At 45.4% G+C, this 14902-nt stretch overlaps 1 protein-coding gene across 3 annotated transcripts in view; it reads left to right on the top strand.

Annotated features, from left to right (window-relative positions):
* Positions 1-9494, top strand: part of ralgps2 (Ral GEF with PH domain and SH3 binding motif 2) — an 82375-nt gene extending 72881 nt beyond the window's left edge. For 2 of the 3 annotated variants that reach the window (XM_035414707.1, XM_035414706.1), the window contains exons 10-21: positions 1646-1783; positions 1907-1997; positions 2084-2151; positions 2646-2787; positions 3029-3180; positions 3495-3549; positions 4210-4287; positions 6065-6170; positions 6653-6745; positions 7102-7207; positions 8282-8373; positions 9202-9494. In XM_035414707.1, coding sequence (XP_035270598.1) covers positions 1646-1783; positions 1907-1997; positions 2084-2151; positions 2646-2787; positions 3029-3180; positions 3495-3549; positions 4210-4287; positions 6065-6170; positions 6653-6745; positions 7102-7207; positions 8282-8373; positions 9202-9231 — 1151 coding nt within the window. In that variant the 3' untranslated portion in view covers positions 9232-9494. The remainder of the gene's footprint in view (positions 1-1645; positions 1784-1906; positions 1998-2083; positions 2152-2645; positions 2788-3028; positions 3181-3494; positions 3550-4209; positions 4288-6064; positions 6171-6652; positions 6746-7101; positions 7208-8281; positions 8374-9201) is intronic. The other variant, XM_035414708.1, reaches the window with a different exon arrangement.
* The last annotated feature ends 5408 nt before the right edge of the window (positions 9495-14902 follow it).

Genomic DNA, 14902 nt, shown 5'->3' with positions numbered 1-14902 from the left:
CAGATTTTTACATGTTATTGTTGTTAAACAGTCGGCTTCCAAGAACAGTTCTGACCGTTTTTTAATGTTTTCAGATTCACAGAATGTGGCTTCACGATGCTCTCCCTCTTTCTCATAAAGCAAGAAAAAAAGAAAATCTCACAGAGAATAATGTTAAGAATGTGTAAGTCTGAAATCTGAAAACGGTCTTCTTATGTCACTGTTTTTCATGAAATTAGAGGCGTTTCATGCTAGAAGTATTTGTAATCCAGCCCACTGGTAGCAAGAACTTGCTTATTTTTTTATGAGGTCATTGTGGAGTTCTCCATTGTGGACTGGCTACATGCAAGCAGTGATGACTGCTCCAGACACCATTTTTTGATTAGCACTGCATGTATTGTGCTGGGGTGTGGAACACAGCAGTCAAAGCAATTCACTTTTCACAATAATGTTTCAAAAGTTGTTTGCACTTAGCCTGTGTCACGTAGTGTGTGACCTGTGTGCAAGACGCTTCCTCCTACCAACCAGTTCAGTGTAGGATACAAAAAGAAAACCAGACAATTGCAATTTTGTGATTAATGTTTTAGCATGTGGAGGCTATTATTGTCAAAGGCTTTTTTTGGAAGACTCCTGGGGACCAGAATCAGCTTGTTTGTTAATGGAAGATGCTGTATGGGAGCGGGAATGATCCCGTTGCCCCGACGGCTGTGGAACACATCACAGACAGATGGGATCTGTCTTCATCATGCTGACCTTACTGGAACCTTCCTTGGAAAGACCTCCCTCTGTCAGCATCTACATTAAGAAAGATCTCTTTTCCAGCCTTGAATTACCATCTTTATCTTCATTCTCTCAGCTGCTCACTCTAGTGGTGTAAGTGAACTTAACCCGATAAAGGGCAGAATAAGCAGACTACATTTTCCATTTTAGACGTACAGCATGAATTTTCATTTGTTGTTGCATTGTACCTTTTCGAGTAACCAAAACACAAAATTCACAAAACACAAAATAATTTCTATGAAAAATATAATCCTTGTTTACACAAGAACAAGACACTAGTCTAAGAACTGTACCCATCGACAGATAACCTGTATTGGGCATAGTTTCGTCTTTATCACTTTCCATTTAAATTCTGGTAAGATTAGCCTTTCTCAGATTTTTTCCTTCATTTTAATGATTGCCATTTATCATCTATGTGGAGACATAGCCAACTGAGGTGATTTATATCAACTATCGTCTTCATATGCAAAGTGTTGACTTGATTTGCAGTTGAGTTTACAAATCAATCAATTGTAGTTAGCAGCTGTAGCTACCTAGCTACCTTGGCCGAATTGGTGGATTTTACACATTCACTCTTTGGTGAAATGGTAACATGAATATCTGAAAACTGTGGTTGGGACTCCTCATATGTTTTAACCGATGGAATAAATTGGCTTGAGGTGCTTCTTCGTTTCGTCAACATGCCTTTAAGTCGTTTTTGCAGCACAAGTTTTCGTGAAACGGAAATATCGGCAAAACTGAAGAACCTTTGAAGAAGAATCCTTATGAATAGTTTTGTGATATACCGTTCTTCCCTAATTGGGCACATGTACGAGGTTTGTGTGAAGGTGTGGCCAGTTGGCTGCTATGATGGTCACACGCTGAGTCTTTTGTGTTTCTCTTGCAGGAATGTACCTGTCTGACCTGACCTACATCGACTCTGCCTACCCCTCCACTGGCAGCATCCTAGAGAACGAGCAGCGCTCCAACCTGATGAACAACATCCTGAGGATCATCTCTGACCTGCAGCGCTCCTGCGAGTATGGTGGGTGCTCACCTCATGCTGGGATCATCTCCCGATCCTCTCTCGTAGCATACCACCTACGCCCCCTTCACCAGCTCCTCATACCTGCCACGGCAGCCTCTCAAAAATCTCTGTTTCTCGCAGATGTACCAGTATTGCCTCACGTCCAGAAGTATCTCAACTCTGTCCGTTACATTGAAGAGCTGCAAAAGTTTGTGGAGGACGACAACTACAAGTAAGGGACGAGTTAAATTCAGTTAATTTGGGAAATGGCCGTTTGTGTCTGTGAAGCTCTCTGACATTGCCGTGTTCCTGTGTCAGGCTCTCCTTGAAAATCGAGCCAGCCACCAGCACCCCTCGCTCCACAGCCTCTAAGGAGGATCTAGTAGGTAAGATCAACCTGTGGCATCCTGGTCATACCTTGCTTTCTAACATTCAGTTTGAATATGTGTGTGATTATTACACAGGATACCGTTGTGCTCATAATTTGCTTCAGGGGGCTCTAATATCTGTACACCAGCAGTCAGGTTGTGGTCTTGAAGGAAATACTATAGCTTGTAAATCGGAGGTGGATGGGACGAATGGGCGAATAAAGTAGAACCTGTTGAATCATGATACGGCGTGTGAGGTTGAGACGCTGGCTTCTCAAGACTTACCTTTTTAGCATTATTGCTTTTAGTTAGTTAGGGCATCCATATTTTTTGGAATCATTTTAATCTTCTTAAATCATTTTATTAATTTATTTTTTATCTTATCTTTTATGAACTTTTATGTATCACCTGATTTTTAAGTTGTGTTCAGCACATTGTGTTGCAAATTTGTATGAAATGTGCTCTATAAATAAAGGCTGATTGATTGACTGATTGATTCTTTCCTGAACCAGGCCCGGATGCGTCCGCCTCCCCGCTGTGTGGTCGCAGGGGCACCGCTGCCGAAGGAGCCCTGTCCAAAGTGCCGCCCACGCCCCCTTCGCCCCGCAACCTCCTCCCCTGTGGACACAGGAAGTGCCACAGTCTGGGCTACAAGTCAGTACACTGCTCGTCCAGTGGATAGATCTGTACTTAATTATTACCCTTTTCCGTCCTTTTATTGCATATGTCTCGTAAAGGAGGATGAGATCTCATTTGAAAACAAAATCTGTGTGTGTGTGTATGATTGTGTGTGCATACAGTATGTGTGTGTGTGTGTGTGTGTGTGTATATGATTGTGTGTGTGTTTATGTGTGTGTGCACTTGAGCTAACGTCCATCTGTTCTCTCAATCCTAGCTTTATCCACAAGATGAACACGGTGGAGTTCAAGAGTGCCACCTTTCCCAACGCGGGCTCCAGACACCTGCTGGATGACAGCGTGATGGAGAGTCACACGCCCGCTCGCGGGCAGGCGGAGAGCTCCACACTGTCCAGCGGCATCTCACTAGGTACGGCCAGCACTCCTCACCAAAAAATCCAGCAATGCGCTCACGGGGTTCCGTTCACCTTGCTCAATGTTACACCCACCTGAGCCATACGTAGACAGTGAGTCAGTACTTAACTGTAAACAACAAGATATAAACCTGATATACCTGTAAATGAACTATCCTTACATCTCACTCTTGCAACCAGTCAAATGTTAAATCTTATGTTATTCATATCAACTCTATGGCTTTGACAATATTGTTTCATTACTTTCATGCCAATAAAGTTTTTTGAATTGAATTGAGTGTAACCGGCCAGTTTGCTCGTGTGCCTGCAGGGAGCAGTGAGGGTTCGGAGCTCAGTGAGGAGATGTCGTGGCCGGCCTTTGAGAGGTGAGCACGGTGCAGCGCTGCACACGCCCGCACACCGACGCAGCCGCATGCACGCGCAGCTGAACGCCCTCTCACGCTGGCGCTGTGGTGCGATAGATAGCAGGCCCCGCTCTCGTGCAGCCGGGCCGGGCGAATAGCCCCTGGGTGCAGGTCAGACCGAAGGTCACCTCAGGCTGAAGGTGTGTCGCTCCGGTGTGTCTCGAGCCCTGGCCCTCGCTGTCACTGCAGAGAAGGACTGCCCCCCCCCCATCCCCCAGCCAGATACCCCAGCCGGCCCCTCATTGGCTTCTGAGCCATTTTCACAGGAACAGGTGTCATTTACGCAGCCAGATCAGAGGAAAAGCAGGCCAGGGGGAAGTAGAGGGGGCGGTTTTGTTTGATCTGCTGCTCAGCCCGCTGCTTCCGTGCGTAACCCGCAGCTCTCCCTGCTTGTCGTGGTCGCTGATGATGTCACGTTGTGGCCGAGGTGGCCGTCCCTCGCCACCGCGGCTGACGTGCTTGCCATTGCTGCCCCCTAACCAAGCGTGCTGGGCGAAATCACGGCCCCCCCCCAGCCTCGCATCCCCCCGCCCCGCCCGCCCGCCCCCCCGGCTCCCGTACTTTGATCTGAAACGCATCCTGTGCTATACTGTGCCGTAAACATATCCTGAAATTCAACAGGAACCGCTTCTATCATTCCCTCGGCCCAGTAACCAGGGTGGCCCGAATTCCTTACCGAGGAGTCCTGAAAGCCAGCAGGTACCGTGCCCCCCCCCCACCCCACCCCCCCGGTTCCCCACTGGGGGGCCTTCAGTGTGTAGTGCTGATAGTGTCTGTTTCCGTGAAATCAGGTGGTGGGCTAAATCTGTAACTCATGCGTGATTCTGTGCTGCAGTAGATCCCTATAATAAAGGCTCGTTTCGGTTTGGGTTTCCCCTCTTTGGCTTCGTCTTTCCGTCCAGCTGGACCCTTGGGCTCACTTTGACTCCCTCTCTCTCTCACAAGTTCCCCTCTAATGCAGGCTCTCTCCCGCTCTGCTCTGAGCCTCTCTAGGGTTTTCCCCACTGCTCTTGTCCTGGGGTGACGCTGCTCTTGTGTACTGAAGCATCTAGGGTACTGCAAGTTGTGAAACACTTGTCAGAATCTCGTGGCAGGACGGACTTTGACCGGTAGCACATGGACCTTCTGAGAATTACAGTATCATACTGTTTTTTCTTTTTAACATTTTCTGCTGCAAATCCTGGTGAATTCGCGTTTTTTCCCATTATTTGCTTTGTCGTTTATTTGCCTTGTCAGAGTTATAACCTCTGTAAAGCATCTTTGAACATCTACTTGAACATCTTTGCGTTGAGAACAAGATGCGCCAGTGCACCTGCATGCTCTTTATTTTCCATTAAAGACCGGCTTCACTTGGTTGAGTGCCTGCATGTGTGTGTTTTTGAGGAGAGGGGTGGAATTGTGCATGCTTTACTGATGATGAGTGAATTCATTTCGTTTGTTTGTGGGACGGAGGCTGTGAGTGAGTCTTCTGGTCGTGCGTAAGTGAGGACCTATTAGAGTGTCTGTATGTGCACGTGTGTGAGAGAGATATGCAACAGTGACTGCTTAAGAGTCCTGATGAAGTAGGCTCACTCAACACAGCCTGAACACGGCTGAGCCCTGCACCCAGCACGATCGATCAAACTGCTCTTTTAATTGTAACGCTCTGGACTTTTACATTCCTATTCACATAAATCTAACACGGTCTTACTTTCTGTCATCACATCTATCAGCCTTTGTTTACACGCCACTCCCACATGAGTACTGTACATTTTTGTGTAAGAAAATGTTTAACTTTTCCTCCCACTTTAAAATTATTATTATTATTATTTTTTTTTTAAAAGTCATTTCCAGACTGGACCTGTTGAGAAGTGAAGAGGCTAATGATAAATATTCATGTTAAAAGGTGGTCAAGGGCCATTCACTGTGTCATACCTGATTGGATCCAGATTCTGGGTATCTGCGTGCTGGAACATCTCCCACAATATGTCTGTACCTGTGTGCTTATGTGTGTGTGTGCGTGCTTGTGTGTGTGTGTGTGTGTGTCTGTGTGTGTGTGTGTGTGTGTGTGTGTGTCTATGTGTGTGTGTGTGTGTGTGTCTGTGTGTGTGTGTGTGTGTGTGTGTGTGTGTCTGTGTGTGTGTCTATGTGTGTGTGTGTGTGTCTGTGTGTCTGTGTGTGAGTGTGTGTGTGTCTGTGTGTGTGTGTGTGTCTGTGTGTGTGTGTGTCTATGTGTGTGTGTGTGTGTGTGTTTGTGTGTGTGTGTGGTCGGGATGGGTGGGGGGGTTGGGGGTACACACGTGGATGCACGCACATTTGTGCGCGTTTGTGTTTTTGCGTTTGTGTGTGTTTACGCTTGTCTGCGAGTGCGGTTTTGTTTGTGCCTGTGGTTTCTGCACGTCCGTTTGCCTGCCCGCTTAAACGTGTGTGTGCGTGCGTGCGTGCGTGCGCGTGTGTGTGTGCTGGTCCTGTGCCTGACTGCTCCCTCCCCTTCCAGCTCGGCAGAGTCAGAGGAGCTGGCGGTGCACCTGTACCCCGGAGCTGTGACGGTGCAGGGGGTGCTGCGGCGCAAGACCCTGCTCAAAGAGGGGAAGAAGCCCACGGTGAGGCCCCCCCTCCTTCCCCCAGCTCACTCACTCACACTTTACCTCCCTCCCCTATCCCTCCATCTCCTGCAGTCTCAGCATCGCCCGAGGCCTGCACATTTGGGCAACTATTGTAAAAACAAAAAAAAACAATTCTAAAATGTTTTATTTGTAACTCATTAAACAAATCAAGGTATATTTATTATCAATTACTACCACAATACACAAAAATGTACAGCATACAGATTGGACTAATGGTGTAAGTGGCTGATTATCCTTAAGCTCAATGCAAAAATATTATTGTTTGTCCTGATTTTCATCAATGCTGAAACGCGCTCCACCAGACTTCAGCATGGTTTGCCCAGCAATGAAGTTTCAGAGACGAAAGTAACAGCACTCTCCTTTCTTATTGCGGAGAATTTAACTTGGAGAAATGGACTCTAGACTCTAAGACTCTAGAGCGTGGGTTGTTTTGGGTTCAGGTTTGTTTGTCTCTCCAGGTGGCTTCTTGGACCAAGTACTGGGTGGCGCTGTGCGGGACTCAGCTGTTCTATTACCCTGCCAAGTCTCTGAAGGCCACAGAAAGAAAGCACGTGAGTCACCCGTCCATCACGCACCGCTCACGTTGCCGTTTGAATTCATGGAATAACGAAGTGCGGTATCACTGCAGATAAAGGAACTGGGTAGAATACCGTACGTACGTTCCACTGACCGTACAACCAAGCTAACTGGGGACTGAGAGGCAGATTGAGCCCTGAATCGCCCAATCAAATCCCTCCTAATTTAGTCCCCAGGTTCTGACTGGAAACTCTACAGTCATCAGATTAGATTCATTTCAGCAGTAGCCAGGCAGTTCCATGGCTATATCTTACACGTGTAGCTCTGGGAAATAATCGAGAGAGGGGATTTTTGTGACTCTCTGTTCTTGTGCATCTGGGTGTTGCGGCAGTTCAAATCCACTTCTAGCAAGAGCACTTCGGTGGTGGGTTGGATGTCCATGATGGCTGATGACCCAGAGCATCCCGACGTCTTCCTGCTGACTGACTCAGAGCACGGTGAGACTCGTGTGCACGCTTGCAGTTGCAGTTGAAGTTGCAGACATCTACTCAGTCTCATCTGAAGACATTGCCATCTCTTCAGCATGAATTTGTTCAGTTTTTTTTAATGACCAGTGATCTTATAACCCATCCTCCCTCTTTGCCAGAACACCACTGCACACACACTACTCACACATGCGCACGCAACATGGACACGCATACTGTTTGTGTACACATACATGCTTGCAAACACAAGCAGAAGTATGTCTGCTTCACCATGCATTTGTACAGTGCTGTTTGTGGAGGCATTCTGACTGCATACCTGACATTTCTGTCTGCATTGGTCATCGTCTCTTTTGCGTCCTGGATCATTTATGATTCCTTCTGGACACAGATGAGGTTGTGGATTTACACGGCCTATTTGTGCTGCTCAGGTGGGCCCAGTGATGTCAGTGCAGCTGTGGGTTTGAGCCCAGCTGCTGAGGACTAGTGGTAGGCTGTTTCTCTACAGGGGGTTAGGACAGTGCAGTTAGGTTTGCAAAAAAAAGTCCTGTAATGAGAGACTGATGACCACATTTACTGAGGTATTGCATTACACAGTGGAAACCATTGGTAAGGGTTCATGAAATACACTGCATGGCCAAAAGTAAGTGGACACACCTCAACACCTCATCCAAAATTATGGATATTAATATAGAGTTGGCCCACCCTGTGTCTAATAAGTGAAATTAATGAAACGTAATACAGTGGTCAAAGGTTGCATGCATTACAACAGGAGCCATTTTGGCGTTGATTGGACTCTTGTTGGCACTATGGCACTCAATTGACAATACAGAATTTGAAAGGGTATAACTCCTGCCCCGTTTGGTCTAGAGACTTGAAACCAAAGTCAATCCATACCTCTCACCTCAATGAACAACTTTGCTGACGGGTGTGATTGGTAGATTTTTCACCATTTTGAATAAATGACAAATTTATATCACATGGATATTTAGTTCTTATATATGTATTCAGTTATTTTAGAAAGATGTCACAGATCAGCATTCCTTCCTGAATCTGATAGGGCATCACGTGCGTTTGTGTGGTTTTCAGGCAATTCCTACAAGTACCAGGCTGGCAACCGGATGAACGCTCTGCTGTGGTTTAAACACCTGAGTGCGGCCTGCCAGAGCAACAGACAGCAGGTAAAGCCAGCCCCCAGTGCACCATGGGACGCCACAGCGTGGAGCTTCAGGTCCACAGGCTCAACCGGAGCCTCGGGTCTGAGGAATTCGGTCCACCCGGTTTCCCCCGGTGTCCAAGTTGTGAATACGCCGTTGTCATTCTCATCTCTGTCGTTACTCGTTTGGTGTGCCAAACAAGTCGTGCTTGTAAATGACACGCATTCCTTTGACTTGTCGGCTCAACGCATTTATACTTTTTTATACAATGGATTTGTAAATGCAGTCCCCGCCCTGATTTGGAATGTCCGATTCTACAGCAGCGTTCAAATTCGAGCCGCGCAGCGAGCACAGGGCAGTGTAGACATCCACGGCTCTCCTCTGAAGCACGGGGTGTCATTACTGCTGCTCCTTACTGCGCAGACTGCAGCTCAGCTCACAGAGAGTGCGGAGTTCTAGGAAGACTTCTCATGTGCGGCTTTGACAGTGCAGTCCACCGGCTCCCTAATCAACCTGTGTGGGTCACTAGAGAATTTTTGGGCCAGAATCCAGCAGGTCAGCAGGCCAATGACAGATTTGCCATTTTATAAAGTCTCCTCAGCCTAGGGCAGTGGACACAGGGTGCATCACACTTGGTTCTCAAGAGGGCTTTGACCCAGACCATTCCAAAATACGTTAAGTTCCAATTTGAAGCCATTTGCTTACATACTCATAGTTTTCATTTTAACGAATGTAATAATTGGCTGTGATCAGAAACTGCACGCATTAATTGTACGTTTTTAGAGAGGATACTCTAAATGACGTGGTAGTTTTGCTATGACTGACTGCAGATTTCCCTTTCTCCTTGGCCAGGTTCCAGCCAATCTGATGTCCTTTGAGTGAATGGCGCCGGAGACTTTGAGGGGGACAGTGGGTAGTGTGACTCGGCAGCACCGGGCGGGAGCCTTCCACTGCCATGACCCCGCCCTCGCTGCGCCCGCTGCCACCGCTGCCTTAAGAGAGAGAGAGAGGGGGGGGGGGCCTGGGTGTGCGTGAGGAGCGGCGACAAGCACAGAGCGCCACACCCGCCAACCGCTTCCCTACTGACCCTGGAACCTGCGCCACCACTCCTCCCGATGCTTTCAGTGCAGCCCCACCCACCCCCCCCCCCCACCCCCCCAATTTTTTTCTCTTCTGTGTCGTCACCTCAGAACTCGAGAACAGGGTCGGGCGATGAGTTAGAACCTCTTAACCGTCTGGCTCTTGAAGGGAACGGTTGGACCTCTAACCCACTGTCATTTACCTTTACCTTTCTCCCTGTGCTCACACCTCCTCTTTTGCAATACACACTGTTTAAAAGCTATGAAGCGCACTGCCATTTGTACCAGCTCCACTGTTTGTCTTCGTAGTTCTACACCCCTGTTAGACAGAGCAAGTTGAGGTCTGTGTTACGCTGCCCAGACATCTTGACACATAGTTTGACGGCTGTGCTTCTACAATGCTTCTATGGAGCAGGAAGGTTTATTTTGGGTATGCCCCTTTTGACGTTATTCCCCTCATTGCATAAGATTGTGTTCTCGCAGCTGAGTCGGGCCAATGGAAACATTGAGATAAGTTTTTCTGCACATTTTGGGAAAATGGCACCTGCTAGGATGACCTCAACACTCTAAATGAAAGGCGTCCAATTCCCTGAGAATTCCAGCAGAACATTTCCAGATAATCTCAAACCATCCTTCTAGGAATCCAGAGGTAGATCACTCTCTGTTCCCTTGTCATTATCCTTTGTAAAGACGAGGATTAACCGAGCTCGGAGAATATCACAGTACATTGCCCAGGTGACTCTTGAGTTAGGCGTTTATAACCACTTTTGTTTTTTATTAATTTTTATTTTATACTGGTTATTTTCACTAAGAGCACTGGAGATTGTGACCGCATAAGAATTTTACTAACTCACAATGCGTAGTAGACCTCCCCTGCAGGCCTTACGCCTTCTATCTAGACGTCTTTTCTCAAATACTGTATATAAACATACTCCTTACGGGCACCTGAACTAAGCTTCTGACGGTACCATAATACACATCTGAACTGTTTAAATGACCTGGTCATTTTTTTTTTTAATCAGTTTTTTTGTTTCTGCTGATGTTTCACCTTAGTGAAATATTGTCTACCAGATAACACACTAACCACTCGTGAAAGCTGTGAAAGGAAAAACGATTAGTCCGTGCTGTTTTCATTTTTTTTACGGTTTGAGCCTGGAGATAGATGGGAGTTAGATCTCCGCACGTGAGATGCAACCACTCAGCAGCAGCAGCGCAAAGCTATTGTGGAGCCATGCATATAGTCCATTTGTATTTTGTGGCATTTCTCATGTTTTATTTAGTCTTTTTTTGGGGGATAATTGGCAGTATTACAGTGTAGAATTATCTTGCACATGTCTAGGTTATTTTAAGTTTGGTTACATTTGTGTGTTACATTAGTCATTAACTTTTTTTAAATGTATTTTGTACCTTATTTGCTGTGTGTCAATTTTGTTTATAGTATTTTACTGTTTTTCACCTGTTTGGAGTTAATGTGATGTATTTCATTGTGTGGTGCCGTCGACACCCAGGGTGTGCGTAAGGAGCAGGGCTGGGTACAGGTTTGGCTAGAATGAGTTTGGGCTCACAGCTCACATGGGTATGTACAAGTCTTCTGTATGCTCATTGATGACTTCATCTCCCATGGGAACAAAAGTGTTAAACATGGAACAAATCCTTTTTCTTGCTATGGGCAGGATCTTCAACATCAGAAGAGGCTAGTCGCTGTAATTTGCAGTCTGTATTGAATGGGAGTTTATACTTGGCCAGTACGCTAGAGCTCTTACTGGCCCGAGTTTCCTTCCTGTACATAATTTACAACAGATTGCACAACCTGTTTTGTGAGTGTTTTTTCACAACGTATGTTTACAAGAATGAGTAATCAAGGTCGGCATCCTGTTCCAGCATTTCTGTCAATGCTCACATCGCCTCAGCCTGAAAGAACCTAATTGCCCGTGACACTCTGGGTTGTCCCTCCCATCTGTTGGTCCCCTGGGGACGCTTGAACGGTAATTTCGTATTGAACAGAGAAGCAAAAATTCAGTGTGACCATGGTCTGTAACTGTGACGGCATATATGTGTGGCTGTTCTGATTTTACTTCAAGTCCATCTGTAATTCTGTGCTTAATTTTTTTTTTGTTTGTTTGTTTTTTTTCTGATGTGGCTTGTAATTATGCAATACTGTCTTGGTTCAGCTCTGAAGTGGCGTCCGCTCAATAGAGCGATGGAGATTCAGTGTTAACTCCAGAGGTGGAGCTTAAGGAAAGTTGCCTTGATCAGCGGGTGGACCAGACGGGCGGAGTGTGCTACGCCGAAGGACTCTCAGAACAGGTGCAGTGGGAGCGGAATAGATGGGCTGTGTTTCAGGTGGGTTACAGTAAGGAGGTGGAAATATGGAATTTTCAGGCTGCAAGGAAAGATGGCGGAAGGGCTATGAGAAAATCTTTTTAGAATCGATAATCCTGACTGTACGATAAGATACCCGAGCCTGTATGTGCGTGTGTTTGACTTTGTGTGTGTACACATAGAGTACATGTGTAAATATATCTATTTTTTTAACTTGAGATTTAACAAGCACACCTTGCTGGTGACTTCAGTGATTTCCAAGGGGGGTTGACAGACCATTGAAAAAAGGCGGAGCTGGTAAATCCTTGGCATATCGGGATCTACCCGTTGATGCTTTAAGAGGAGAAAACTTTTTTTATTGCGAGAGAATTCATTCTGAGTGTGGCTGGAGTCAAAAAAGAGATTCTGTGTGGGTATGTGTTACTGTGAATGCAGTCAGTTGATGAGTCGGACAGTGCAGTACGTTGGTCTGTGCAATGTCTGCCTCTTCCGTACACAGCTCGAGTACAGAGCCACACCAAGGGAATCAGACCCCCATTGCGTAGCAGAGAGCCCACAGCACGTTGTTCTGACTGCATATCCAACTGTCATCCATTTATGAAACAGAGCAGAAATATTTGTAGTATCCATCTGATTTAATCACTGCAATTGCACTTAAGTACACATAGAAGGCACATGGTGTTTTCGTAAGATCCTTGAAGAACCTGCAGCCAGAAATGTCCATGGCTATCCAGTGTTGAACATATTACATGCCACTTAACTCTGGCGTTTGACATATGCGACAAAAACAATATTCAGCCCACACATAAGGACTCTCTCAAAAGGGACTCCACCACCGATGGCAAGACAACTTCATTTGATAGGTGTGGTTTAACCTTTGATTTTATGATCATAGTCTTTCAGAACTATGTTGGTAAACCTGAAATGACTTTCTGCTTATTACTCCCATTCGTTTTTGGTACCGTTTATAAGACTTTGGCTGTGTTCTGTATCAAATGCTCTTCAAAAAGTAGGCATGGTGGAAAAGCAGTCAACTTTACAGTTATAAAGAACAGAGAAGTCGGAGGAGGGGCGTGGATCAACTGGGATCAGAGAAATCTGTCTCCTGATCCTCGTCTCGATTCTCTCATTACTGCGTTATCATCGCCTTGTGTGTGATAGGACGTGAATGACCTTCTGGGCCCCTGGTCGAGCGCTCAGAGCAGCAGTGCCGACGAAATGCATTACTCCCTCCCGTGTTCATGAATCTTCCCCACTCCCTGGACATGTCTATGTCTTACAGCCTACTTACAGGGCAGGCACTGGCATGCACTGGGTTAGTTAGTGCTGGATGAAACGTAATACACCGAAGTAATTAAAACCATTGCCATGGTTCAGCTGGAAACCTGTTGAGACGGTGCAGGCTGATGAATTTAGTGATGTAAATGTCTTTCGTTGTAGTGACTAACATCAGGAAAGGGGTTCATAAGCAGTGTGTTTGTCCTTTTTTTTTTCCTTTTTTTTTTTTTTTTTAAGTAGACTGAATGTTGAGCTTTTTGTGAGGTTTATACTATAACTCAAGTTTACACTGTTTATATATAGTAATGCACAATGACCGGTGTGTATTGACAGGGTAAATGTGCTTTTTGAACTGATCTCCCCTTGACATGTTTTGTAAGAATCCTGCAAAACGAGATAGAATTTCCATTGGATGTCAGTGGATTGAGTTTGGATGATAGGGGTAATGTTTTATGCCTTATATCCTTCAGATGGATATGGCTTACTCTGGTACCTGTATTAGACTATGATGCTGGGCTGGTCTATTTAAGGATGTCACCGAAATCCTTTTATATTGGGTGACATGAGGTGTCATTGTGCCATTCCATTGAGCCACTGTCTCCTCTATCCCTGCGCCCCATCTTTGTCTTCTGGCCCTGGCTCTTTATCCCTGACCCTAGCTAGCACTATGACCTTTGAACTGAGAGATGTGCTCCTAGGCTCAAGAAAAGAGATCACAATAAACACTTGGTCCTTTTATTCCCTTGGTTTGTTTTTAATCTTTTAAAGATAACAACATTTGCAAGTGTGAGGCTGCACGCCAGTGTGTAAGTATGAGTGTGAATTTGTGAGGTATTAGTGTGTTTGCACATAAGCTAGCTTTTTGACACTTTAGGTACTGACTAAACTATAATCTTTCCTACTGAAATAAAACTACTTGAATTGTTAAACTGTTGCCTCCGACATCTTGTTTTTTTTTTTAAATGAAAGTGGAAAACAATGAACTGGAGGAGACCTGATATGTACAGATGTCTACACCCTGAGGCAGTACAGCTGGAAACTGGAGTCTCGCACAGAAGTTTTGGTTTCAACCATTCATTTCTAACCCTCACATTTTTGACACATTCACTGCAGTCATTTCATTCTCTTAGCTTCACATTGGCTGGGTGTATTGAGATGGGAGGAGATGCTTCTTGTGAAAAACACAACTAAGTTTAAAGCTGGCTGTTGTTTTTAGTCTCTGTTAATGCTCCTGTGGGAATGTTATTTTTCCTTTTCCTAATGGGGATTTGAAATGAGAATTGGGCAGTACTTTGTATAATACAATCTCATGTAACATTTATATGGGCTAATGTCTGATTTTTGGTAGTGGTACACCACTACCCCCTGGTGTGCACCTGGTAACCATGCATAAGTGTGGAAGACGGTTCCTCAGCCCTGCATTTGTAAAACATGTTGTTCATCAGAATCGGACTTAAAACTTGTTCTGTTGCTCTACAAAGCTGTGCACAACGTTGTGTGTGACATCAACACAATTAGGTATTTTGGTCTCTTTGCTGTGAGGTAATCTACATCCTCACATTGTCAATTATTGTTACACTATTTACTTACTTTGCAAACAGACTTATCCTGGGAAACTTGCATAGCTCTCATTATATTGCATACATCTGTGTCCTTAGACAATTTAGGTTAGATACCTTTCTGAACTGTTTAAGGGTATTGTCCTTTGACTGACGGGCACATTTTCTTAAATGTGCTTTACAATGATCCCTTTAAACAATCGATCAGATAATTAATGATATTGAGAATAAAAGCTGACAATCCATAGGAATCAAGGAACTCCTTTCACATTTTACATTTCAGCGTTTGTCAAATGGGAGAACATTATGCACCCT

The sequence above is a fragment of the Anguilla anguilla genome, chromosome 4 (genome assembly GCF_013347855.1).
Source record: "Anguilla anguilla isolate fAngAng1 chromosome 4, fAngAng1.pri, whole genome shotgun sequence".
In the NCBI taxonomy this organism is placed as follows: domain Eukaryota; kingdom Metazoa; phylum Chordata; class Actinopteri; order Anguilliformes; family Anguillidae; genus Anguilla; species Anguilla anguilla.
Note: the sequence above shows the minus strand (reverse complement) of the source record. Positions and strands in the feature narration are given on the sequence as shown.